The 27,038-nt window shown below is 41.7% G+C and overlaps 1 protein-coding gene across 7 annotated transcripts in view; it reads left to right on the forward strand.

Moving 5' to 3' along the window:
* Window positions 1-27,038, forward strand: part of CSRNP3 (cysteine and serine rich nuclear protein 3) — a 161,141-nt gene that overhangs the window by 105,353 nt on the left and 28,750 nt on the right. For all 7 annotated transcript variants that reach the window (XM_073305688.2, XM_073305694.2, XM_073305690.2 and 4 more), the window contains one exon: window positions 1,830-2,000. In XM_073305688.2, coding sequence (XP_073161789.2) covers window positions 1,830-2,000 — 171 coding nt within the window. The remainder of the gene's footprint in view (window positions 1-1,829; window positions 2,001-27,038) is intronic.

Here is a 27,038-nt window from a genome sequence, read left to right on the forward strand (position 1 = left end):
TTATTAACTTCCAAATCAGCCCAGGGTTTAACTTTGTGGCTTTCAGTTAAGTTGATTCAACTGCTTATCATCACATTTCTTGTCATAGATCGTTCTTTGTAAAATCAAAATGAAACATGAAAATTACAGACTATCTAACATGCATGACAAAAGTTGAGCCCTTTAAAGGTAAAATTGACATGGGAATTTGAGAGAGAAAATACAAAAAAAAAATGAACAAAATATCTAAAGAGAGACTTAAAAGTACAGCTTTTATAACTAGGAATGGCAGAATTTTATATTTCATAATTTCAACAAATAATATCAATATTATTTTTAAGCTTTTAATTTTATTTAAATTTGCATAGTTGCACAAAATTAAGCATTTTAAGCATTTTACATTTTTTTATTAATTTAAATTTTCTCAGTTGTGGGAAATTATGAGGGGGGGACAATAAATCAGACAATTATTTAATAACAGCAGAGATTAAGATTCAAAAAGTTATAACCATTAAAACACAAATTGTCAACATCACAAGTCAAAACATACAAAGTAAATATCCTTAAATCAACTCTGAACTTTGCAAGCAGCATTTTTCTTTCTTTGCCTGTCTATAAATTTCAGCTATTATCACTGGAAATATTTTTTCACTTGTGTATGTACAGTGAAATCAATGTGTACTGACATTTACCAATTAAAAAATCTACTCCTTCCAAGAGTACCCTATATACTTCCACAGTAATGCTTTTCACCATGGCATGGTGTAGATAATTAATTTTGTCCCAGCAGAGGCCTCTGAATAAGATGATGTTGGGCGGTCATAAGGCAGTTATAAATCAGCTAGCACAGTGGGGAATGGGTTAGCTGTTTAGTTTCTATTCATCCCTGGTGAAAACACCGTCTTTTAGGAATTGGGTGAATGCACACTTCTTATTCAAACTGAGCCTCCTCTGTAAGCCCTCTGAAAAGGTTTTCAGCGTTGAGTTTTAAAACAAAATGAAAAGGATTGTAAGACTTTTTTATTTTCGAGCTGCCAGCTCATTTGAGCTACAAATATAAGATTTTGCTCTTTATTGCAACAAGGAGGATCTCAACATTCACATCCAAGCAATTTGGGTCTACGGTACTTCTAAGTCAATCTCCTCTTTGGTCGCTAACTTTGCACATGCACATCAGGCAAATACTCCTGTTTGTACATGTAGTTGCATGTCAAATTGGGAACTTTACTCTCCTTTCTATACAGTACCTTGTCTGGCAGTCATGGGATATTAAAACAGATGCATACACTACATCTTACCCCTGAAACCTGAGGGTCATCTCATTAATCTGTGAGTCCCTTAGCCCTAGGCTAGTGGCATCTCCCTCTAGAGCCTGTCAAGGCCACTCATTCAGTCAGCCTGAGGAATTCTGAAGAGAAACTCAAGGCCCAATCCTAAAATGTTCTAAAATCAGTGGAAGTTTAGGGTGCTCAACACCTGAGGATCAGGCCCTTAATGAGATGCTTTTGCATTTCTGTGTCTCTTTTGGCCTGAAAACAGCCTGTTTTCAAATTAGATTTTAGTGCTTTCCACAAAGGGGGTAACTGTTGTAACAAAAGATACCTCTCATCATGAAAATAAATCTGTTATACCCCTTCTTCATGGATAGCAAATTACTACTGGGTTTGGTGTTGTATTTCTGTTTACTTTCCTATAATGTATACAATACATCCCAATAAACAGTCATTCAGAAACAAAAGTGATAGTCTATTTTGTATATAAAAATCCCCATAAAAATTACATTGTAGACCTTGATTGCATGGTCAGTGGTCAAATTTTTCAGTGCTTCATTGCTCTTGTTCCTGTTACAGGTACATGTGACAGCGTTGCAGCTATGAGTGGAATTTTAAAGAGGAAATTTGAAGAAGTTGACGGCTCCTCACCCTGCTCCTCTGTGCGGGAATCTGATGATGACATTTCTAGCAGTGAAAGTGCTGACAGTAGTGATAGTGTCAATCCATCCACTTCTAATCATTTTACCCGTAAGTACTAAAGTTGTATATAAGCCACATTGTTTTTCTCTATAAGAGAAATCATATTACATGGCTTAATAATAATTCCTAGAACTTATACAGCACTCTTCAGTAGATCTGAAAGCACTTTACAAAGGAGGCCAGTTTCATTATTCCTGTTTTACAGATGGGAAAGCTTAGGCATAGAGAGAGGCAGTGACTTGCCCAAGGTCACTGTGATGGTCCCTGGTTTACAGTCACCCAGCAGGCTCAGGCATTTTGTCTTCATATTTTTAATTCACTTTAATATCTGTACAAATTCTTTATTAGTCTGATATATTTTGACTAATATAGGAACATAAGACATAGGAAGGAACTTTCCAGGTCATTGAGTCCAGTACCCTGCTACTGCAGGCAAACGTTATATACTGCAAGCCCTTTAAAACATGCCATTTGGCTTAGATAGCTACATATTAGTAGTCAGATAACCTCAGAATTTGCAGTATTTCAGTGTATCTTACAGCTGGTATAGGGAAGTACAAAGGGATCGTTTTGCAAGATACTGCAGGTAACCTTATCTATTTGTCTTGGATAAAATTGGCAAGTTTTTAAGCGCCACATTCTATGCAGCCAGTATCATGAAATATAGTGCTTAGTATCATCTGCTTTGGTGTACTATATATAATAATACTTTCTTTTTAAATCAGAATGGTCACACTATAAATGACTTACTGAAATATGCTGCAGATCAGACAGTGATCCTGGCAGCCACTGGTCACAACAGTAGTTTGCCTGCTCCAAATAGGAATTTTCTTCTATGTAGTGAACAAATATTTTGTGGAGATAAGTATTTGCTTCAAGGTTAGCAAAAATGGGCAGATTATGGGATTAGAATATCTGATGAGAATGAATTTGTATTTGGCAGTGGAGTGTTGGTTGTATTGAGGTAGTTTTTTTTTAATACTGAGTTGAATATTTTAAACAGTCTAGGGCCAGGTTCTGCAACTCTTTGCACAAATAGTCCCACTGAAGAAGTCAATTGCTTAATTTTTAATTGGTTCATTTAACTGAACTGGAGATATCTGCATGAGAAACAGTCGCAACTCCTGATTTATTCAGGTTTTGACAGGTTTCAGAGTAACAGCCGTGTTAGTCTGTATTCGCAAAAAGAAAAGGAGTACTTGTGGCACCTTAGAGACTAACCAATTTATTTGAGCATAAGCTTTCGTGAGCTACAGCTCACTTCATCGGATGCATACCGTGGAAACTGCAGCAGACTTTATATACACACAGAGAATATGAAACAATACCTCCTCCCACCCCACTGTCCTGCTGGTAATAGCTTATCTAAAGTGATCACTCTCCTTACAACTTGATTATCATACACTCCTTTTCTTTATTCAGGTTTTGTACATTATTCCCCTTTAGTTTATACACAAAAAGTGCATGAAATTCTAAATTTACACAGATCCTAAACCAGTACATTGAAACTTGAGTTCAGTGTGTTCACTTCTTCCTCTTGTACAATATAACCCATAACCATTTCAGAATATGGGAATTAAATTACTGTGTGATTTAGAGACGGCATTCCTAGATCTCATGAAATCTTTATGCTAATTAATTAGTGGGAAAAACTACCTTACAAATTACTGAGATTTTTTAAGTGCAGACATATTATTTTATCCTGCTAAAGGCTATCCATAATTTATCGATTTGCCTTATATGCAGAAATTAACTACATTGTATATATTGTATCCTAGCTTTTTCAAGGAAACAACTCCATTGTGTCTTGATCATATGATGTGAAACACCTTTCTACAGAAACATATCTGTCTTTTAAGGAAAATATAGGTTATACATTCCTTTATCATATGGAAGAAATTACATACGTAAAATGAAAAAAATCCCAGTCATCGTGTCATTATGTCCTATCTATGATTATGTCTGTTGAGTGAAATGGATTACTATGACTTGGTTAAATATAAACATTCACCGAACTGGTGAAAAGCATTTTGTGTAACTAATGTGAAGAAAAAGGGGGCGGGGGGGGGCGTGCGCGCATGCGCACACACGTGCAGACATACAATTTAAACACATTTTTAAGAGAGAAAATTTTGTGGGTTTTGACTTTGTGATAGCTATTGCAGCCCTGAATTATAATTCAGATGTTCTGATGTTGTTTTTTGATGGCAATACTCATGTTGGCAGATTTTCATTCATGCTGGCAGGTGACAAAGATGTGCAAGTGTTTTTGTGCTGAAACTGCTTATTTTCTCCTTTCCTTCATGCTTTTTACTTCTGCTGATGTCCATCACTCATCTCATGTGAACATGTGTTCAGCTGGCTAAATTAGACTTAGGAAAGGTATCCTGTTAACTCTGGTCACATATTTTCACTTCCAGCCACTCTGCTCATTAGAAATATAGACACCTTTGTTATATTTAGGTTCCTTGGAACGCTGGTGAGCTCTTACATCAACAATATACTTCAGTTGTCCAGCAGTTCACTGAAAGGAAATAGTATACCTTATTTTAACAATATATATATTTGGTTATATTTCAATAAAAAAAGTGGTTGAGTGATGGAGTGAACTGTCCAGTGTGGATGATTTTAACCTACTAATAAATCTCATTACCACTACAGGGTCAGAAGTGGTTAGTTACATTACCTTTTTCCTACCAATTGTCTCACAAAGGGCAGGAAAAATAGTGGGCAAAATGTCTTCTTTATTTATCTTGTTTTCCAATTAATTTAATGTTAATTTTAGCACAAGGATACTACAGCCTTTTGACCTCTTAAACACAAGAAGATACTAAATGTTTAATATGCTACTTAGAACAATAAAACCCCATAAACCTCATTACTCTATATCAGTGGTTCCAAAACTGGGGTTCGCGAAATGTTACAGGAGGTTCTCAGGAAAAAATTCCCTAATGGCGACAGAGCTTTCCCTAGGGACCCCAGGCAGCACGGGGCCAGCAGCCCAGAGCCCCTGGACTTCCAAGAGCTAAGCAGATCAAAGCAAGCATATCTATCACACTGAGGAGATTTGAACTTCAAGACTCCTTATAAGAAATGGAAAGGGAGGTGGATATTTTTTGCTCTTTTTAAAATTAAATAGGCAGCTAGTATTGTTTTTAAAATTATTATGAAGAACAAGTTACAAGCTTTGTTGTAATGTGCGTTGTTTGCCTGGACTGCTCAAGACCTGAATGCTTGTGTAGGAGGAACTCTTTGAGTTGGTTTCTTAAATACCTTCATGCTGTTTCACATCTGATACTCCTTGATGAAACATAGGAGCCTTGTCTTATAACAGGCTTATTCAAAGTAATACAAGCTACAAAAGTGAGATCTTGGAAGAGTGTTGCTGTTTTCATAATGTAATAAAAATACTGTAATGATAAATGATAATTCATAATAAATAGTGTGTAATAAGCATGTCATAAAAACAAGTTGTATATTTCCAAGATCACTGCTTTTATAATTATACTCAGGTAAATGAGAAAATCCATGGAAATATTCATTTTTAGGAAGGGGTTCGCAAGACTTGACATTTTAGTGAAAGGTTTCATAGGTTGTTAAAGTTTGGGAACCACTGCTCTATACCTATTTATAAATTTAATTAAATCAGACATTTTAGTCAACTAAAAATAGCAAGATATTAAGTAAAAATGTTAAAAGTGGTATCTTTTGAGTATTAATATCCCCTACAACTTTTGGACATGGTACTGTGAAACCCCCTTCTTATGTAAGTAGTCTTCACACAGGAGTCAAATGATTCCATTGTGAGCTTCAAGCAGATAAGCTGTTAAACCTTCTACTTTTATCTTTTACTAACCCCAGGTCTGTATTAAATACAGTTTTGTGGTTGCTTTTAATTTTCCCACTGTATCCAACTGATGGAACATAAAACTCCTCTCAAATGTAACCTTCAGAAAATACCTGCCAGTCAGCAAGAACCCATTTGCTTGGTCAAAATTAACAGTAATAACCAGATACCTTTGTAATTTACTGAGGCATCCCAAAACTTCTGTTTCTTACTGTAGTTTTTTAAAAGCTATGACAGTTTCTCTGTTTTACAACAGAAACTGTTGGTATAATTCTACAGTTTTGCACAGCTTTTCTGTAAACTAAACTGATATAAGACATTCCTAAAATAAGAGTTTCCACACACAGATTTGTGCCAGAATAACAGAAAGTGTGAATCACAAACTGTGACACAGTAGTCAGCTCCTTAAGCATAGTGGTGCCTAAAGGTTGTGTGGTGTGGCCATTTTGGGTTTTGAAATGTCTGACCTACAGAGTTGGCAATAGGCATAAGCAGACTAAACAATTGCTTAGGGCCCCAAGCAGCTTGGGCGGGGGGGGGCACTATTAATTGTTAGTATGTGTTGGGGGGGGGGGGGATATTCCTGATTAGGGCCCCCGGTCGCTAGCACTGGCACTGATGACAAACAAGGACCTAGGAGATATTGGTAGAAAGGAAGCAGTCCTGGGAATAAATGGTGTTTTGGAAAAAGTCCCATCACTGTTTCTTTAAGGACTCCAGACCTAGAGCCTTGCAGAGTGGGTGGGACAAGACTTCGCTCTCTCCCCTGACCAATGGAGATACGCTGTCTCCCCTTCCTTAAAGCTCATATGCTGCCTTCTCCCTCATAGCAGGACAGACACCAGCAAAGGAAAGTTTGTATGCTGAACCCTCAGAGCCCAGGGACTGATTGGGGAAAGGAGACAGCTGAAGGAGAAGCTAGTTAAGGCCCTATAGTTGGCCTAAACTGCAACCCAGCTCCAAGGAAGAGAGCTGGAGAGTCCTGTGTTAAGGGGAGAGACTATTGAAAGTACAGGCCAGCTCCAAGGACGAGAGATGCAAGAGCATTGTCTTCAGGCATTGCTTTTCTGAATTTGGTCAACAGCAGTACAATATTACTGACCATATCAAGGACCAGATTCTTAGCTGGTATAAGTCAATATAGTTCCACTGAAGTAAAGGGGATGACTATACCAATTTACCCCCAGACTTGCTTTTTGCCCATTCTCAACCAAGCAGGATTCAAGCACAGCTTAGGGTTAGGGCTTAAGGCAATATTGGTAGTATTTCACTGATATGCATATATTACATTTAGGGTACAATGTTGATAAGCTAAAATGCAATAGTTACTATGACATAAGACATTATTTCTGAGTAGCCACATAGGAGAATATTGAAGTGACATGGTAACTTTCTCTACTGGTAATATCTTGATGACTATGTACCTGTAAGCTGATTTGTGTTACCACCGCATCTACTTTAGTGTATGTATGATTCATCATAGACTGGGTTTGAAACAATCTATTTACATCAGATAGTCACCAAAACAGAAAATAGCAATTTGATTCCGAGTGCACCAGTTTATAAGACAGATTGTCACTAGTGTTCCTTATTTCTGAATATATTAAATTGTCAGACTTAGAAATAGAAACTTGAAAGTTTTAACACAAGTGCATAACATTAAATCTTGATTGTTTTTGAAATACTGTTCTAAATATTGTTCTTTAGCTTCAAGAACAATGTTTTTAAATACAGGCATTGGAAAACTACAGCTTTTAGTTAGTGAGTAACAGCAGATCTCAGAAATATTTGGCCAGAGCTACTGGTAATATGGAAATATGAAAAGTAAGTTGAATGTACATGCTTTAATTTTACCTTTACAAACAGTGCCCTGAGTTCATATGGTAAGGGTCTAAATTCAAAAAAACATATGTACTGTATCTTCAAAACAGCTTTCTGCAATATTTTGAATAAGCACGTATTTGACAAGCTTCATTACCTTCCAGGTTAGGTTAGAATCAACACAGCTTGGAGACCCCAGAAGGAGGTGCTGGTATTGTATGCTTGTACATAGTCAGAAAGTGGCATATGTTCAATTTCTAGAATTCTGGTATATGTTTTACTATATACCATATATTTATACAGCTATAGGTACAGTATATTTGTAGTGGTTTAACTTAACTTTTTTTCTAGCACTTAAAAATAAACATAAACAAACCTTTTCCTGTCTTGCTATTTAAAAGTGATTTACATTTTAGATAGTTACTCTGTGCTTAAAAACATTTGATTAATTTAAATATGCCAGTAAAATTGCTAGTTTTAGAAAAAGCCAAGATACTCTTTTCCAAAATTTTGTATTTCAGTGAGAAATTAATTTCCTATATTTTATCACTTCTACAGTTTCTAGGAAGAACCTTTATGCACTTTGGTTCAAGAAAGAAAATATGTTAATTGGGACAATTGATGAAACAGGTTATATGCATGTAGAAAAATTTTTCATTTTAGTCAGCTGCTTGTGTCCTTGATATTCCTACTTTGACTTCCCTACACTCAGTAAATTTCCACTGGTGGTCATCCAGTCACCTTTGGTTGTCTTAATTAGATTGTAAACTTTCCGGAGCTGGGAACATTTCTCTTTTTGTGCATTTTAAAATACGGTGTAAATTTACAATGCTATATAAATTATTTAAATATGAAAACACTATATTATGGGCTTTAGATTGTGGTTAAAAAAAAGCAATTTATTTTTATTGTAATGTCTGGCCCTTTCTCTCTTGTCACTCCTGCATATTTATTGCTTTTACATTTTCCATGGTCATATAGGTATATAGTTAAGTTTTATATAAGAGATTAATTTCCATGTTTACTTTCGCTGCTTAGTACAATGTCATCCCTAATGTACATCATACAGCCTTTCTGCCTATTAGGAGATTACCTGGGTGAGGCAATGGGGGGAGTTGACATAGAGCCAGCATAACTGCCTAACACCAAGGAGAAGCCACTGCTGCTTCAGCAAGGGCTTTGAATAGGAGCCTCATCTAGTTATTAATCCAGACAACAGGGGGACCTTTTCCCCCATGGAAAGCAGTTATAAACCCCAGGCACTTTGAGTACATTTGGTTGTTGCATTTCAAATAAGCTTGTACGCTAAAGTAGGAGAATAAAATCCAGCACTGTATAAACTGGAGTGTTTGGTCTCTCTAACCCAGTCTGACTTATTTCACTTGACTCACCACTAATGTAGATGTTTTACATGTACAACTGATACATTAAAACCTTCCAGTAAAATTAAATGATGGTTAGTTGGTAGCTATATCCAAGCGTGTATAGTAACAGAGTGAAGTCTCTTTAAAATATACATTAAAAATATATTTCCCTCATTCTCTTAACCCATCCATCGACACAAAGAAATAATGGAATATTGCACCAGAGGGTTGTATGAAACTCATTTGAACTAGGACGTACACTGAAAATAGCATGGGCACATCATATGTCAGCCAGTTGCACTGCCTCTGTCACACTTGCGCATTTCCTCTTCTCTGATCCCACGGAAGCCTTTTCCTTCCTTGATTTTTTTTTTTTAAATATTCAGTTGCTACTCATTTTTCTGTCATTTCTTGATACCTTACACCGTTTCCTTTCCTCTTCTTCTGTTGGATCTTTGATCATCCTCCTGCGTGCCCTTTGTCTAGCGCTTCCACCCCCGATGAAGTTTGATTTTTAGATACAAATTGTCTTTCAAAGACCAGCAGTTTGGGGATTGTGGAGCACCTTGATGGCTTACAGTCAGCAGGCCCTGCTATATACTATTTCTATTACGGTAGCACTTAGAGACCCCAAGTGGAGATCTGGACCCCAATTCTGAAACTTGTCTTCTTTTTCTAATTAATCCCATGAGTTCTGAATAGTAGAGAAAACCTTATGGACTAATTCTCTTGCTCCTCTGAGGGTATGTCTACACTACGAAATTAGGTCGAATTTATAGAAGTCGGTTTTTTAGAAATCGGTTTTATATATTCGAGTGTGTGTGTCCCCACAGAAAATGCTCTAAGTGCATTAACTCGGCGGAGCGCTTCCACAGTACCGAGGCAAGTGTCGACTTCCGGAGCGTTGCACTGTGGTTAGCTATCCCACAGTTCCCGCAGTCTCCGCTGCCCATTGGAATTCTGGGTTGAGATCCCAATGCCTGATGGGGCTAAAACATTGTCGCGGGTGGTTCTGGGTACATATCGTCAGGCCCCCGTTCCCTCCCTCCCCCCGTGAAAGCAAGGGCAGACAATCATTTCGCGCCTTTTTTCCTGAGTTACCTGTGCAGACGCCATACCACGGCAAGCATGGAGCCTGCTCAGGTAACCGTCACCCTATGTCTCCTGGGTGCTGGCAGATGCGGTACGGCATTGCTACACAGTAGCAGCAACCCCTTGCCTTGTGGCAGCAGACGGAACAGTACGACTGGTAGCCGTCATCATCATGTCTGAGGTGCTCCTGGTCGCCTCTGTGAGGTCGATCAGGAGCGCCTGGGCAGACATGGGCACAGGGACTAAATTTGGAGTGACTTGAGCAGGTCATTCTCTTTAGTCCTGCAGTCAGTCCTATTGAACCGTCTTATGGTGAGCGGGCAGGCAATACGGACTGCTAGCAGTCGTACTGTACCATCTTCTGCCGAACAGCCATGAGATGTGGATGGCATGCAGTCCTTCTGCACCGTCTGCTGCCAGCCAAAGATGTAAAAGATAGATGGAGTGGGTCAGAACAAGAAATAGACCAGATTTGTTTTGTACTCATTTGCCCCCTCCCCTGTCTAGATCACACTGCACTCACTCACAGAGAAGGTGCAGCGAGGTAAATCTAGCCATGTATCAATCAGAGGCCAGGCTAACCTCCTTGTTCCAGTAACAACGATAACTTAGGTGCACCATTTCTTATTGGAACCCTCCGTGCAGTCCTGCCTGAAATACTCCTTGATGTACAGGCACACCCTTTGTTGATTTTAGCTCCCTGAAGCCAACCCTGTAAGCCGTGTCGTCAGTCGCCCCTCCCTCCGTCAGAGCAACGGCAGACAATCGTTCCGCGCCTTTTTTCTGTGCGGACGCCATACCAAGGCAAGCATGGAGGCCGCTCAGCTCACTTTGGCAATTAGGAGCACATTAACCACCACACGCATTATCCAGCAGTATATGCAGCACCAGAACATGGCAACGCGATACCGGGCGAGGAGGCGACGTCAGCGCGGTCCCGTGAGTGATCAGGACATGGACACAGATTTCTCTGAAAGCATGGGCCCTGACAATGCATGCATCATGGTGCTAATGGGGCAGGTTCATGCTGTGGAACGCCGATTCTGGGCTCGGGAAACAAGCACAGACTGGTGGGACCGCATAGTGTTGCAGGTCTGGGACGATTCCCAGTGGCTGCGAAACTTTCGCATGCGTAGGGGCACTTTCATGGAACTTTGTGACTTGCTTTCCCCTGCCCTGAAGCGCATGAATACCAAGATGAGAGCAGCCCTCACAGTTGAGAAGCGAGTGGCGATAGCCCTGTGGAAGCTTGCAACGCCAGACAGCTACCAGTCAGTTGGGAATCAATTTGGATTGGGCAAATCTACTGTGGGGGCTGCTGTGATGCAAGTAGCTCACGCAATCAAAGATCTGCTGATATCAAGGGTAGTGACTCTGGGAAATGTGCAGGTCATAGTGGATGGCTTTGCTGCAATGGGATTCCCTAACTGTGGTGGGGCTATAGACGGAACCCATATCCCTATCTTGGCACCGGAGCACCAAGCCGCCGAGTACATAAACCGCAAGGGGTACTTTTCGATAGTGCTGCAAGCTCTGGTGGATCACAAGGGACGTTTCACCAACATCAACGTGGGATGGCCGGGAAAGGTGCATGATGCTCGCATCTTCAGGAACTCTGGTCTGTTTCAAAAGCTGCAGGAAGGGACTTTATTCCCAGACCAGAAAATAACTGTTGGGGATGTTGAAATGCCTATATGTATCCTTGGGGACCCAGCCTACCCCTTAATGCCATGGCTCATGAAGCCGTACACAGGCAGCCTGGACAGTAGTCAGGAGCTGTTCAACTACAGGCTGAGCAAGTGCAGAATGGTGGTAGAATGTGCATTTGGACGTTTAAAGGCGCGCTGGCGCAGTTTACTGACTCACTTAGACCTCAGCGAAACCAATATTCCCACTGTTATTACTGCTTGCTGTGTGCTCCACAATATCTGTGAGAGTAAGGGGGAGACGTTTATGGCAGGGTGGGAGGTTGAGGCAAATCGCCTAGCTGCTGGTTACGCGCAGCCAGACACCAGGGCGGTTAGAAGAGCACAGGAGGGCGCGGTACGCATCAGAGAAGCTTTGAAAACCAGTTTCATGACTGGCCAGGCTACGGTGTGAAAGTTCTGTTTGTTTCTCCTTGATGAAACCCCCCGCCCCTTGGTTCACTCTACTTCCCTGTAAGCTAACCACCCTCCCCTCCTCCCTTTAATCATTGCTTGCAGAGGCAATAAAGTCATTGCTGCTTCACAGTCATGCATTCGTTATTCATTCATCACACAAATAGGGAGATGACTACCAAGGTAGCCCAGGAGGGGTGGTGGAGGAGGGAAGGAAAATGCCACACAGCACTTTAAGCACAGCACTTTAAAAGTTTACAACTTTAAAATTTATTGAATGACAGCCTTCTTTTTTTTGGGCAATCCTCTGTGGTGGAGTGGCTGGTTGGCCGGAGGCCCCCCCACCGCGTTCTTGGGCGTCTGGGTGTGGAGGCTATGGAACTTGGGGAGGAGGGTGGTTGGTTACAGAGGGGCAGCAGTGGCAGTCTGTGCTCCAGCTGCCTTTGCTGCAGCTCAACCATACACTGGAGCATACTGGTTTGGTCCTGCAGCAGCCTCAGCATTGAATCCTGCCTCCTCTCATCACGCTGCCGCCACATTTGAGCTTCAGCCCTGTCTTCAGCCCGCCACTTACTCTCTTCAGCCCGCCACTTACTCTCTTCAGCCCTCCACCTCTCCTCCCGGTCATTTTGTGCTTTCCTGCACTCTGACATTATTTGCCTCCACGCATTCGTCTGTGCTCTGTCAGTGTGGGAGGACAGCATGAGCTCGGAGAACATTTCATCGCGAGTGCGTTTTTTTTTCTTTCTAAGCTTCACTAGCCTCTGGGAAGGAGAAGATCCTGTGATCATTGAAACACATGCAGCTGGTGGAGAAAAAAAGGGACAGCGGTATTTAAAAAGACACATTTTATAAAACAGTCGCTACACTCTTTCAGGGTAAACCTTGCTGTTAACATTACATACATAGCACATGTGCTTTCGTTACAAGGTCGCATTTTGCCTCCTCCCACCGCGTGACTACCCCCTCAACCTTCCCCCCTCCCTGTGGCTAACAGCGGGGAACATTTCTGTTTAGCCACAGGCAAACAGCCCAGCAGGAATGGGCTCCTCTGAGTGTCCCCTGAAGAAAAGCACTCTGTTTCAACCAGGTGACCATGAATTATATCTCACTCTCCTGAGGATAACACAGAGAGATAAAGAACGGATTTTGGTTGAATGCCAGCAAACATACACTGTAATGCTTTGTTCTACAGTGATTCCCGAGTACGTGTTACTGGTCTGGAGTGGTAAAGTGTCCTACCATGAAGGACGAAATAAGGCTGCCCTCCCCAGAAACCTTTTGCAAAGGCTTTAGGACTACATCTAGGAGAACCGCAAATGCCAGGGCAAAATAATCCTTTCACATGCTTGCTTTTAAACCATGTATAGCATTTTAAAAGGTACACTCACCAGAGGTCCCTTCTCCGCCTGCTGGGTCCAGGAGGCAGCCTTGGGTGGGTTCGGGGGGTACTGGCTCCAGGTCTAGGGTGAGAAACAGTTCCTGGCTGTCGGGAAAACCGGTTTCTCCGCTTGCTTGCTGTGAGCTATCTACAACCTCCTCCTCATCATCATCTTCTTCGTCCCCAAAACCTACTTCCGTATTGCCTCCATCTCCATTGAAGGAGTCAAACAACACGGCTGGGGTAGTGGTGGCTGAACCCCCTAAAATGGCATGCAGCTCATCATAGAAGCGGCATGTTTGGGGCTCTGACCCAGAGCGGCCGTTCGCCTCTCTGGTTTTCTGGTAGGCTTGCCTCAGCTCCTTCAGTTTCACGCGGCACTGCTTCGGGTCCCTGTTATGGCCTCTGTCCTTCATGCCCTGGGAGATTTTCACAAAGGTTTTGGCATTTCGAAAACTGGAACGGAGTTCTGATAGCACGGATTCCTCTCCCCATACAGCGATCAGATCCCGTACCTCCCGTTCGGTCCATGCTGGAGCTCTTTTGCGATTCTGGGACTCCATCATGGTCACCTGTGCTGATGAGCTCTGCATGGTCACCTGCAGCTTGCCACGCTGGCCAAACAGGAAATGAGATTCAAAAGTTCGCAGTTCTTTTCCTGTCTACCTGGCCAGTGCATCTGAGTTGAGAATGCTGTCCAGAGCGGTCAGAATGGAGCACTCTGGGATAGCTCCCGGAGGCCAATACCATCGAATTGTGTCCACAGTACCCCAAATTCGAGCCGGCAACGTCGATTTAAGCGCTAATCCACTTGTCAGGGGTGGAGTAAGGAAATCGATTTTAAGAGCCCTTTAAGTTGAAATAAAGGGCTTCATTGTGTGGACGGGTGCAGGTTTAAATCGATTTAACGCTGCTAAATTCGACCTAAAGTCCTAGTGTAGACCAGGGCTGAGTTAGAACTGGAGTAGATTAGAAGGAGGTAATTTTTGAATCAATAATGGAACTACAGCATATCGGCAAGCAGGCAATGTGTATACCTATGCAGGGTAGCTAATGTATCTCAGTGGCCCTTAAAGTACATATTGGATCAGATTCACCACCATATTCCAGCTGCTCTGCTCCACTAGCTATAAACTTAGTTTAACTGGCCAGTGCCAAGGATGCAGAGCGCCAGTTAAACTAGGTTTATGGCTGCTCTGCATCACTGGAGTGGTGCAAAGCAACCAGAGCATAGCAGTGAATCTTGAACTATTATGCCTACAGGTGAAATTCTCTAGTGTGGTGCCAAGGAGCTTCAGCTGGCTTTAGTCTCTAACCACTGCCGTTACCAGACAATGAATTAGAAAACAGATTATTATTTATGTGGTTGGTTTCATTTAAAACATCTTAAAAAAACCAAAACAGTAGCCCACGCCATTCAAATCTTTGCAGGAGGGAAAAAAATCATAAACTATCTGGAAACAAATGGACAAACAATGAAATTACAGAGTGCTGGTACATTGTGTTTCCAGAAAAACGCACTGCTTAATAAAGGGCTTGATGCCTGCTGCATGAGCTTCCATTGGAGGGTTAATTTAAGATGGAACCCAATGCATAGAACATCCAATATTTTGAAAAAGAAATCCAATCCATCCAAAAAGCATGGGTCACAGTTACCAGGTACATAGCCAAAAGAGATGGTTGTATTCCATTGGCCAGACACAGATGGGAAAAGACCTTTGTGGTCTAATATGATTGGGCTGGGCAGAATTCCATATTTATGTTTTTATAATTTCAATGGGTACTAGAGATGTTTGTATTTTAACAGTTTTTAAAAAATTATTTTTATAGACTTTAAAATTTTTGAAGTTGAAAGAAATTATGGGGAAAGTCAAACAATGGTGGGGGGTGTCAGACAATAATTGGGGATATGATTTTTTATGTTAAAGTTATGTGTAATTCATGGCATAGTCATGATAAAAGATAGATGATTTTATGCTGTGATTACAGCAACCTTGTGAACCCTGCTGCCGCTCATTAACAGTTCATTAGTTTTCTTTGATCTAGTCTTCTTTTGAAACAGGCTCAGAACTAAATCAAAGCACAGTAACTGTTAATCAGTGCTCAAATTATGGGCAGGGTTCCCCTACCCCATCTGTCCCCCCCATTCCACTCCGTCTCCCAACATAAGAACGGCCATACTGGGTCAGACCAAAGGTCCATCAAGCCTAGTATCCTGTCCTCTGACCGTGGCCAATGGCAGGTGCCCCAAAGAGAATGAACAGACAGGTAATCCAAGTGATCCATGCCCTGTCACCCAATCGCAGCTTCTGGCAAACAGAGCCTAGGGACACCATTCCTGCCCATCCTGGCTAATAGCCATTGATGGACCTACCTTCCATGAATCCCCACTCTGCAGATCCTTCTTCCCACTGCAGAGCTCCTAAAAGGGGCAGGGCTGGGTCTTTGCCCCTCTCGTTTCCCATATCCTTTGTGTTGACAGCTCCCATTCTTCGCCCTCTTTTCTCCTTGTAGGTGCCCTAGTCCTCACCCTACCTCCCTCCTCCATCCCTGCTCACTACTGGCTTGCCTGATCTCCAACACACACACCCAGCCACCACCAACCCCTTTTCCCATCTCTCTCCCCAGTCAATTGGTGGAGAAGGTGTGGTCTGAAGGCACACAGCAGGCACAGGATAGTACCAGTCTCTGCTAATCAGTGGGCCAGGGTACTGGGCCATGCCTCTCACTTCCTGCTGGTATGAAGGGATTCTCCATCAGAGATTGTCAGAGCCTGGGATTTGCCAGTCAAGGTCCAGGCCTGGGCAGCAGGTCTCACCGGTAGGCTAGGGAGAGAGATGGAAAAGGATGATGGGGAGCTGGAAGCAGAGGGGACCATGGGAGTTTGAGGGCCTGGGGACCTACAAGGGAGAAAGAGACTGGGACATGAGGGGGCAAAGACCCAGCCCTGCCCCTTCTAGGAGCTGCACACTGAACAGAGGGGTTTGCAGGGAATCAGAATGTAAGTGGGGGACAGAGATGGGGAGGGTCTAGAGCAGGGCTGGGAAAGGCAGAGGGGGTCTGAGATGCCTAGAGCTAGCGGATGTTGGGTAAGTGCAGAAGGCTTGGTGGGGAGGCAGTGGTAGGGGCAAGGAAGCAGATTAGAAATGGGGGCAGGGCAAAGGCAGACAGGATTTAAGGGTTAGTACTGGGTAGGGGTGGAGGCAGCTGATGAAAGCAAACTAAGGAATTGTTCATATGGACCCTGCTGCCACACATCTTTCAAAGAGGATTTGATCAAAGCAAACTAATATTCTGCATGCACGATATGGCAAAATTCCTGGTTCTATGACAGTGGTGACTACTGTGACACAATTGCATCCCTAACAACAATTATTTAGTGACCGTAGATGTTGAGATTGAAAATGTTAAAACTTTATAACCATTAAAACACAAACTGTCAACATCACATGTCAGAATATACAAAGTAAATATATTAACATCAGACTCTAATAAGTTCTCAAGCAGCATTTTTCTTACTTTGCCTATAGGTAAATTTTGATTATTATCAATGGAAATATTTTTTGTCTGTTTGTTCGCACACAGTGTATCAACATTTACTGCTAAAACCCTAATCTTTCTAAGCCTATCTGTGATCAACTAACAACAGCTTCCCTACACTATCTGCCGATTATAAACTCTAGTAACAAATGCACCTTTAATAACGGGCAGGTATCTCAGTTACTTCTGCCAACAGCATCATCTCATTCTTATCTGGATTAAGTTTTAGCCAACTGGCTCTCATCCATGACCCCAGTGACACAGGTGTCACCATCATACTGAAAACGGCACAACCCACGTCTCCTCATTATCCTTCCTCATTATCCCTCCTCACAGCCCCTAATACACATTGAAAGGAACGGTTCCATTTGGTTTTCCTGCAGAACTCCACATGTGAGTCCCCTAAGGGATAACAAGCCATTGCCTCAGCCCTGCCTTTGAGATTGCTTGGTTAGGACGGAGCATTAGCAGTCCTGTCCACTCCTGAATAGACCTGACACATTTTTTTCCATATTTAACTGAAACTTTGTCATTTTATATATGTTTTGACCAATTATATAACTGTTCAAAACATGGGTGAGGAAAAGTTCTAGCAAAAAAACCTCCCAACATTTTCTGCCATTTTTCTAGGAAATTTGGAATGTTTCTAATTTTTCTCACCAGTGTTAGTTTTTAGTATGGCCCTTGAGGGTGCTAGAATTAATAGCATCCATTAATACTATGTCCCCACTGCATATCTTTTCCTTCACCCAAATGATACATGTCCTCATGGAACATGCTGGTTACATGTAACCTCATACTGAGTGTTGTGTTCCACTTCCTTGTCTTTGTGGTGGATTGAGAATGTTGAAGAGTAACATCACGTTCTTTGAAATATAGGAGTATCTAAATTCTTCCATATTATATTTATGTAAAGGAAACAATGCATGTTTTATTTGGTGAAAGGATCCATAGCACTAATCATTACCTGAACCTACAGCTTTAATTAGTTGTTTAATACCTCTTAAAATACTTATGCTTAATTGTTGATCAGTGGTAGCAGTTTAAATTAGTTAAATGTGGTGATGCTAGTTCAGTATGGGTTTGAAAATATTTAGAAGGTGAAGCTGAAAACCAGGAACTTTTTTTCTTTTTAATGGCATTGTGCAATCATCTGTATTACCTGCAGCCATGTTTGGTAATTGATTGATAACGTCCTGTCATTAGCATTGGTGCAAAATGTATTAGCATGTTGTGAAATCCCAATATTTTGAAGTGTTTTCAAAGATAGAGCAGATTAATATGATTGTTTTTAAAACAGTGGGTTCATCTGGATAATGTTAGTAAGTAGAGGAAATTCAAGAAAATGACTGCAGATAAATTCAGTGAACTGAAGAAGCACTCTGCTAAACTTAAACACTCCTATAAATTGAAAGAAGATGGGATTCCCTTCGGGAATGTCCTGCCTGATATCCGTTTTTTGTTTTTGTTTTTTTTTTTAAATGATGGACAGTAAAGGATAGTTAGGCACCCAACTCCCATATATTTTCAAGGGGATTTGTTTGCCTACTGTTATTATTATTATTAATAATATTTTCATTATCATAGTACCTAGGAAACTAGTCATGCAGCGGGACCAACCCCATTGAGCTAGGTGCAGTACAAACACGGAACAAAAAGATGTATTATGTCCTAAAGAGCTACAAGCTACCTAGACAAGAGACAACAAATGGATACAGACAGAAAGGTGAATACAATGAAACAATGAGACGACGTTGTTTGACATGATAGGCTGCAGTCTCAGTACAGCAGCAGAAAATCTCCCCTCTAAAATATTAGTGAATTTCACCACTTTATGTGATCATAAAGACAGTTTCTGACAGAAATCAGAGAGGGTTTTGTTATTCTTTGCCTTAAATAACTTGCAACAAAAGTCCTGTGATGGAAGTATAACAGATGCAACAACATGTTTGAAAATGTACATGAATGGGTGGCTAAATGAATTGAGGCATCCTTGTATTGAAATAAGTAATTATTGAGGTTACTGAAATGTTGGAAGAGAAGGATAGAATCATAGAATCATAGAATATCAGGGTTGGAAGGGACCTCAGGAGGTCATCTAGTCCAACCCCCTGCTCAAAGCAGGACCAAGCAGGATAGATCACAATGCCCAAGGAAATGCACAATATACAACCATAATGATATATTGCAGGACTAGAGTCACATGAGAGTAGCCATTGCCAATCAGACCTGTAGATTTCAAGTTGCATAGTCTGTTTAGACATTCTTTCACATGGAAAAGAAAGATCCTGCAAAATGTGATTTGGTTTAAGTAAAAAAAAGAGAGAGAGAGAGAGAGAGGATGCTATTGAGAAGAATAAGATGTTCTGGAAATTGATGTAAAGGTTTGAGGAGGATGAAAGGTTTGAGGATGAAATGGATCACAACTGTATTTAAATGGCTCACATATGCTAGCTTTTAGTGCATTGCCCATTCTGTAATATTAAGATCTCCCATACTACTGGGATTCTGAATCTTTTGAAATCTGATCTAATGGTCAGTTGAAGCATAGAATATAGTACTGTATTTTTTTTTCTCAACAGGCCTCACTGAAGATTTTTTTTTATTTGTGTTGTAATTAATAACTTGGTACATTGTGCTTGAGCAGACATAAGCCAATAGCGCATATACTGGCCATTAATAATCTTTTTAATAAATAAAATGAAACATTCACATTCCTGCATCTTTAGTTGTGTCTATAAATATAACACCAGATTTGTTATCATATTATTTTTCACACTAATTAAAGCCCAAATGTGACAAATATAAGAATTCTTAAACTTTACCTTCAAATTAATCCCACTAGGATCCATGGTGGTAACCTGTTTTCTTACTCAACAGGAAACTATGACCAGGACAATAATAACCATCCAGTAATGACAGCTGATGATTAGAATAAGTGGTGGACCTGTAGGTTGATCACGTTTTCAAAGTGAAAAACTGGAACAAAGGGGCACCCTCTTCCCTCTCCCACAGTATTTCCCATTTAGAGTAGAAATATTGAGACACTTTACTGTAAAGGCAGTGTGGGAGAAAGTAGTTTTTATCCCTTTGTGACCCCATCACTGTCCTTGTCCCAACTGCTCTCACCCTATCCGCACACATTACCACCAATTCACTCTATTCTCCCCATCTCCATATTCAACCATGCCAAACCAACCCCCTCCCAGCTCTACATCTCTCCATGCTCCCTCCAGCCCAGCTCAACCTCCTCTTGCTCAGAAATACCACATTCGCTATCCCATAGGCTGAGAACAAAAGCTGTTCAACATTTTTCCCTTTTGGGGGCAGAAAATTCCTTTTTTTTTTACCTAAATTAATTTTTTCATGAAAAGTATTTGCTTTCTATGGAAAATTTCAAGTTGTTATCAAAACTTTTCAACTGAAAAATTGGTTAGTCTATAAGGTGCCACAAGTACTCCTTTTCTTTTTGCGAATACAGACTAACACAGCTGCTACTCTGAAACCTGAAAAGTTCCAGTTTTCGGCTGTAAAATTTTGATTTTCAACTAAAAAGGTGAAAGTTTCTGCAGAAAATGTTGACAAAAATATATTTTTCCACTTTTGTCAAAGTTTTCCACAGGAGGGGAGAACCATTTCTGACCAGTTCAAATGAGAACTTGTCTTATTTCTTCCTAACCTCTCCATATTTCAAACTAGCCCTCTCGGCCCCAAAACTTTTTCCACCTGACACCCCCAGACTCAAGAGCATCACGCACCAGAGACACATGTAGCTTTCAAGCCTCAGAAAAGCTAAAGAAAGGTCCTTCTTTATGTAGGAGCCTGGACTACATGTTTTCAGAGGACTTTTCCAAACTTAACATCTGTAACTATGACATCAGGCAAACATTTTCATGAAGAACCTCTCTGGACTGAGCACATCTTGAACTTGGCTGCATAAGAGAGGGGAAAGTGCATTAGGGATATGAGAAGCCTGCTCAATTTTGTGTTGACAGTCTTATTAGGTTAGAGGTGGAGCAGTGCAGTGCTATTAGAAGGAGCAGAAATGGTTGCATTTCTATAGCATGGATGAGGGCTTATCACCATTGCCTCAGTCATGCCCAGTTTCTTCCCCCGATCTGGCTCCCTTTTGGGTCCTGCACAATCAAGCAGTAATGGATATGGCCTTCTTGATGTGCTGAACATAAATCCAATTTCTCTGCACTATGTAGTTGATGCCTCCATGGATGCACAGCATCTATCTACACCCCCACTAACAACACGGAAGGTCTTGTGGGCTCAAGCCTCTTCTCAGCAACCACTTCCTCCCCAGGGGCAGCTTCACCACGTTCGCCAACTGGTGGTTTGGTCCACTGGGCCCGACTCAACGGAGCCATCCGCCATGGCAACCGGGACAAGCGCTGCAGGAAGTGTGGCTACACCAACGAGACCCTGCCTCACATCCTGTGTGGATGCAGATACCACTCTGGAGCCTGGTGGCACCACCACAATGCCATCCAGAACCAGCTGGTGAAAGCCATCCCACCATCCCTGGGGAAGATCACCATTGACTCCGCCATCCCCGGGACAGACAGTCGACTGCGACCTGACATCGTCGTGCCCGACGCAGAAAAAGAGAAGGTCCTCATGGTAGACATCACGGTGCCATTTGAAAACAGGTCACCGGCCTTCCACGAGGCCCAAACACAGAAGGTGTTGAAGTATACCCTGCTGGCCGACAACCTGAGAGTCCAGGGCTACAAGGTCTAGATCTACGCCCTGATCGTGGGAGCCCTGGGTGCATGGGACCCCCCACAATGAGTTGGTGCTGAGAGCGTGCAGAGTTGGTCGACGCTATGCCTGGCTCATGAGACAGCTCATGGTGTCCGACATCATCAAGTGGTCCAGACACATCTGTACGGAACACATCATGGGACACTGCCAGTACCAGGTCGATTAACTGACAATGCTGACCAGGGAAATAACCCACTTCTTTCCCTGAAGAAGTCACGGATGCACCCCATCCATGTACTTATTCTGTACACCAGTACTGACTTGGACTCTTAATACCTTCCATGGGTGGCGTACCAGAGCCTACTTATCCACTGATACTTTAAAAACTCCCACACCCCAATCTGGAGCTATGCTGGTTATGTGATATGTATGTACCTTGTGAACCTTGTAACCAATACTTGCAATCCCCCATAACCCAAGCCCGACCCCAGATGTACAGTACCTTCCCTCTTAAATTTGATTTGAAATATTAACTTTAATAAAAATTTTAAATCTGTTCTTATCAAAACATCTTTTTGTGGGGTGGAGGGAGGGCAGGGGCAAAGTTCAAGAGCATGAACTCTTGCCCAGTTTTTCTTTCTAGGGTGATTGCTAAAAAGACTTGGACTTTTTTAAAATTTATTATTATTCTTGAAAGTGATATTCTGACCTGGATTATCATGATATGTTAGGCTTGACAGTTCTATATTGTTAGACTTGATGAAATGCTGTGTGGGAAAGTCATGGAGCAGGTGGAGAATGGTGTTAATCCTTTTTACCATAGTGGCTCATATGGCACTGAGAATATGTAAAAAGCACGAAAATAAGTTAGTGGAGTTTATGAATAGCAATGTCTCCTTCTGTCACTATGCTAGAATTTTAATCAAATGGGCTTTATATAGTTTTGAGATTTTCATGTCCCTAAAATATTTCTATGATGGTGGTAATGAATTGCATTGCCCTCTTGATTGTAAGACTGCTAGCATTCTGCTGAGGAGCCATATGTTTAACATTTTTTTAATGTGTCTTTGACATCAGGAGAATAGCTGAGACAGCAGAGGAAAGTGCTTATGCCTTGGATTTCAGCCAGAACAGAGACTATTTATGTTTAGTAACCAAAGAACTACTCCTTTTTCAATAAGAAGTGTTTGAGAAACATTATAGGCTGAAAATGTCATTCAAGCTAGGATTTTGTAAAACTAGGAGGCATGCTTCACAGTCCCTCTCCAGAAGTTATTTTTAGTTGAAGTTAGAATTCTCTTCCTGAGTGTGGAGTTCCGTGTTCTATCTTTGGGAAGTTTCTAAATATACACAAGGGCTCTGTTTTAGACCTGTTTTACATAGGCATAATCTCACTGACTGATGAAAAGGCACAGACTCCAAAATCAGGCTGTATAAAGATAGAGTTGTGTGGGTGTGTAGCGTATTATTTGTCTACTGAGGTCCATTGAGGCTAATGCTGTGTAACAGTCTCATATTCCATTATTAATTTATCTACAATTTAGATCATTATTTAACAATTACAGTTTATTTCTGTGGCAAAGGAGACTTGGATCTGTATGGTAGACACGTTATTATTGGTTGGCACTAAACTGGGAGGAGAGGTAGATACGTTGGAGGGTAGGGATAGGATATAGAGGGCCCTAGACAAATTAGAGGATTGGGCCAAAAGAAATCTGATGAGGTTCAACAAGGACAAGTGCAGAGTCCTGCATTTAGGACGGAAGAATCCCATGCACCGCTACAGACTAGGGACCGAATGGCTAGGCAGCAGTTCTGCAGAAAAGGACCTAGGGGTTACAGTGGACGAGAAGCTGGATATGAGTCAGCAGTGTGCCCTTGTTGCCAAGAAGGCCAATGGCATTTTGGGATGTATAAGTAGGGGCGTTGCCAGCAGATCGAAGGACGTGATCGTTCCCCTCTATTCGACACTGGTGAGGCCTCATCTGGAGTACTGTGTCCAGTTTTGGGCCCCACACTACAAGAAGGATATGGAAAAATTGGATAACGTCCAGCAGAGGGCAACATAAATGATTAGGGGACTGGAACACATGACTTATGAGGAGAGGCTGAGGGAACAGGGATTGTTTAGTCTGTAGAAGAGAAGAATGAGGGGGGATTTGATAGCTGCTTTCAACTACCTGAAAGGGGGTTCCAAAGAGGATGAATCTAGACTGTTCTCAGTGGTAGCAGATGACAGAAGGAGGAGTAATGGTCTCAAGTTGCAGTGGGGGAGGTTTAGGTTGGATATTAGGAACAACTTTTTCGCTAGGAGGGTGGTGAAACACTGGAATGCGTTACCTAGGGAGGTGGTGGAATTCTTTCCTTAGAAGTTTTTAAGGACAGGCTTGACAAAGCCCTGGCTGGGATGATTTAGTTGGGGATTGGTCCTGCTTTGAGCAGGGGGCTGGAATAGATGACCTCCTGAGGTCCCTTCCAACCCTGATATTCTATGATTCTATTAGTTTCTTTGTTCTGGGTTCAGTACTAGATTCAAATACTCCCCAGATTCTTGTGATTTAGGATTTGGGTTGTAGTTTAGACTTGTTACAAAGGCAATTCCAAGTCACTGACCTGAACTTTCCCAAAATTGGAGTGTGTGGGAGGAGGAGTGGTTTTCACATCCGTTTTTCTGAATTAGCCCATCTCTGTTTGCAGTTAATATTTCTGCCTGAAGGTATCTCTGTTGTTTTTTTGTTAATGTGAGGATTTTTCTGTTTCAGTATTTAATATGAGTAGAAAAAGACAGAAACCCAAATAATGAAATATATATATAGAGAGAGAGAATATGCATTTCCCAGTAAAGATCCAATGATGCTAAAGTCATCTGAGAAGGGAAAGAATTTAGCTGGTCTCTTTCTTGCACTGGTGTAAATAAGGAGTAATGGAGTTAATCTGGATCTTACGTTAATAAGATCAGAACTTGCTCCTTTGGAGTTTGTACTGGTGCATTTTCATGTAGCTCAAGGTGCCTGGACATAGTTCTGCTTTGAATAACATATAGGAGGACCAGTTAGTACTCAGTTTCCAAGCAACCAACAACTGCCAACTCTTTCACCATCCCTAGTCCCAAAAAACTAATATACCTAAACACCTGTTGTGAATTTTTAATTTTTCCTGCACACTTAATTTTTCCCAACACTTAAATATATGGTGTTGGATGTGATGGATGTAGTTGGTTATATAGTTAAGCACAAAGTTATACTCTGTAGTGATGTACTATGGTTCTTATCTGCCTTTTAACAAAAATCTGACATTCCATAAAAATATATTTTTTCTCTTTTTTATATTCACAAGAGCTAAAGATGCTTGTGATATTAGAGTTAGTTGTATAGTATGAGCTGTTGTCTTTTTTCATTTTCTTTTAATTATTAAGATGTGTTTAACTGTGGATAAAACTGCACTTGGCATCACTGGAGGTTTTTAAGAACAGGTTGGACAAACAGCTGTCAGGAATGGTTTAGGTTTACTCGATCCTGCCTCAGCACAAGGGGTATAAGGAGGTGAAAATAGACAAGTTGTGCTTTTTAATAAAGAGGACAACAGATATATGAAACAAGAATAGTGTTACTCCTGTGAGCCCCTCATTCAGTATTCTTGCCACTAAGCAATAATGTCAGGAAATCCCAGTGCCCATGGGTAAAAGCATTTCCTTAACTTTAATCCCCTGATACACTGTAGTTCCAATGCTTAAAGACTGTGTTGATTTGGGGGATCTGTCTATGTACAACTTACGAATTCTGTTCGATGTTGGGGCCCCTGCATGTTTGTGTCAAACTATTTGGAATGTGCAGTATTGCTGACCTCAAAACATAAAAAATCTAAAGTAATAAAAAGTCAGATTGGTCCAAAAATCACGTTGTTATTTTGTGTGTGTTGTGTGTGTGTAAAAAATGTATACGTTTTTGGTCTCTTTATTTTTGAACTACACCTGCCCTTCCCCAGTGTGTATGTGACAATTAGTGTTGCCCACTCTCCCGGATTTATTGGGTGAAGTGATTTAGGTCCTTGCTGAAGGAGCTCTCACTCCCACATCTCCCCAGTCCCTGCCCAGCAATTAATTCTGCCCTCCATTCATTCCCCTCCCCCATCAGTTCAGCCCACCCATCAGGTAAGCCACCCAATCACATCTCTCCTCCTGGAGTTCTTCACCCATATCTCCTAGGCCTGGAGAGAGGGCTGCAGCAAGCCCACCCCGTTCTGCCCTTTCCCAGGCGAGGTACTACAGGGCAGGGGAGGAGCAGAGGTGCCACCTAATCCTGTTGCTCAGGGGGATAGGTGGCAGAGCCCCTTGAGCTGATGGACCCATTAGCTTTCTCCTCCCCCATCCCTTCCTACAAGAATGACTTCAGATAACTAGAAGGGGGTGGGGAGGAAAGCTCTGCCTACAGTAGCTCTGATTGGTTATTCAGCCCCAAGATGTGGGCAGGTGGGACAGTTAGAGGACTCAAATTTGCTAGAGGGCTGAAGCTTCTTTTGTCATCACAAGACTGGTTCCAACCCCAGCCAAAATCATGTCACTTGTGAAAAAATCATGAAGGTTGGCAACACTGTGTGTGGGGCTGGTTGCTTTTTCTGTTGTGTTTTTACCTCCATGCTGGACTGAAATTCTAAAAGGTGATGACACAGGGAGAAGAGCCTACAAGTCTGGTCTTTGGAAGAGACTGTCATTAAGGACTATTTCTTAGTGATCAGACCTGACCCACAGAGAACAATAGGATCTCTGAAGGCTGGGGGAAGCTAGTTTGCCCTAACTTTTCTGCAGGAGGTTGAGGACTGGAGAATGGAATTTCCCCAGCAGCAGGAAACCAGATGGTGGTGGCGGTGGGATACATAAAATTGTGTGGGACACAGAGCAGAGACTGATTCACTCACTTCATAATTTGGAAGAGAAGGCAAGTGCAGGAGGAGAGATCCTGGACTCCTTAGAGGATTCTGCCCAGGCCCAAAAAACTCTCCAGAGTGGTGAGGAAACTGAGCCAGGGAAATGTATTTATTATTTTGTCTCTTGTGCTATCTAAGTAAAAAGTAATTGTGTTTAGGAGCCCTTATAAAGCCAATTTGCATTTTGCTATCACATGTCCCTGAAACATAGTGTAAATCAGAGTACCCATGTGGATGGAGTTCTGGGAGAGGGTGTGTGTGAGCTATTAGGAATCTGAGGAGTTAGCACTGATCCTCGGGGCCTAA

The sequence above is a fragment of the Lepidochelys kempii genome, chromosome 11 (genome assembly GCF_965140285.1).
Source record: "Lepidochelys kempii isolate rLepKem1 chromosome 11, rLepKem1.hap1, whole genome shotgun sequence".
Lineage (NCBI taxonomy): Eukaryota > Metazoa > Chordata > Testudines > Cheloniidae > Lepidochelys > Lepidochelys kempii.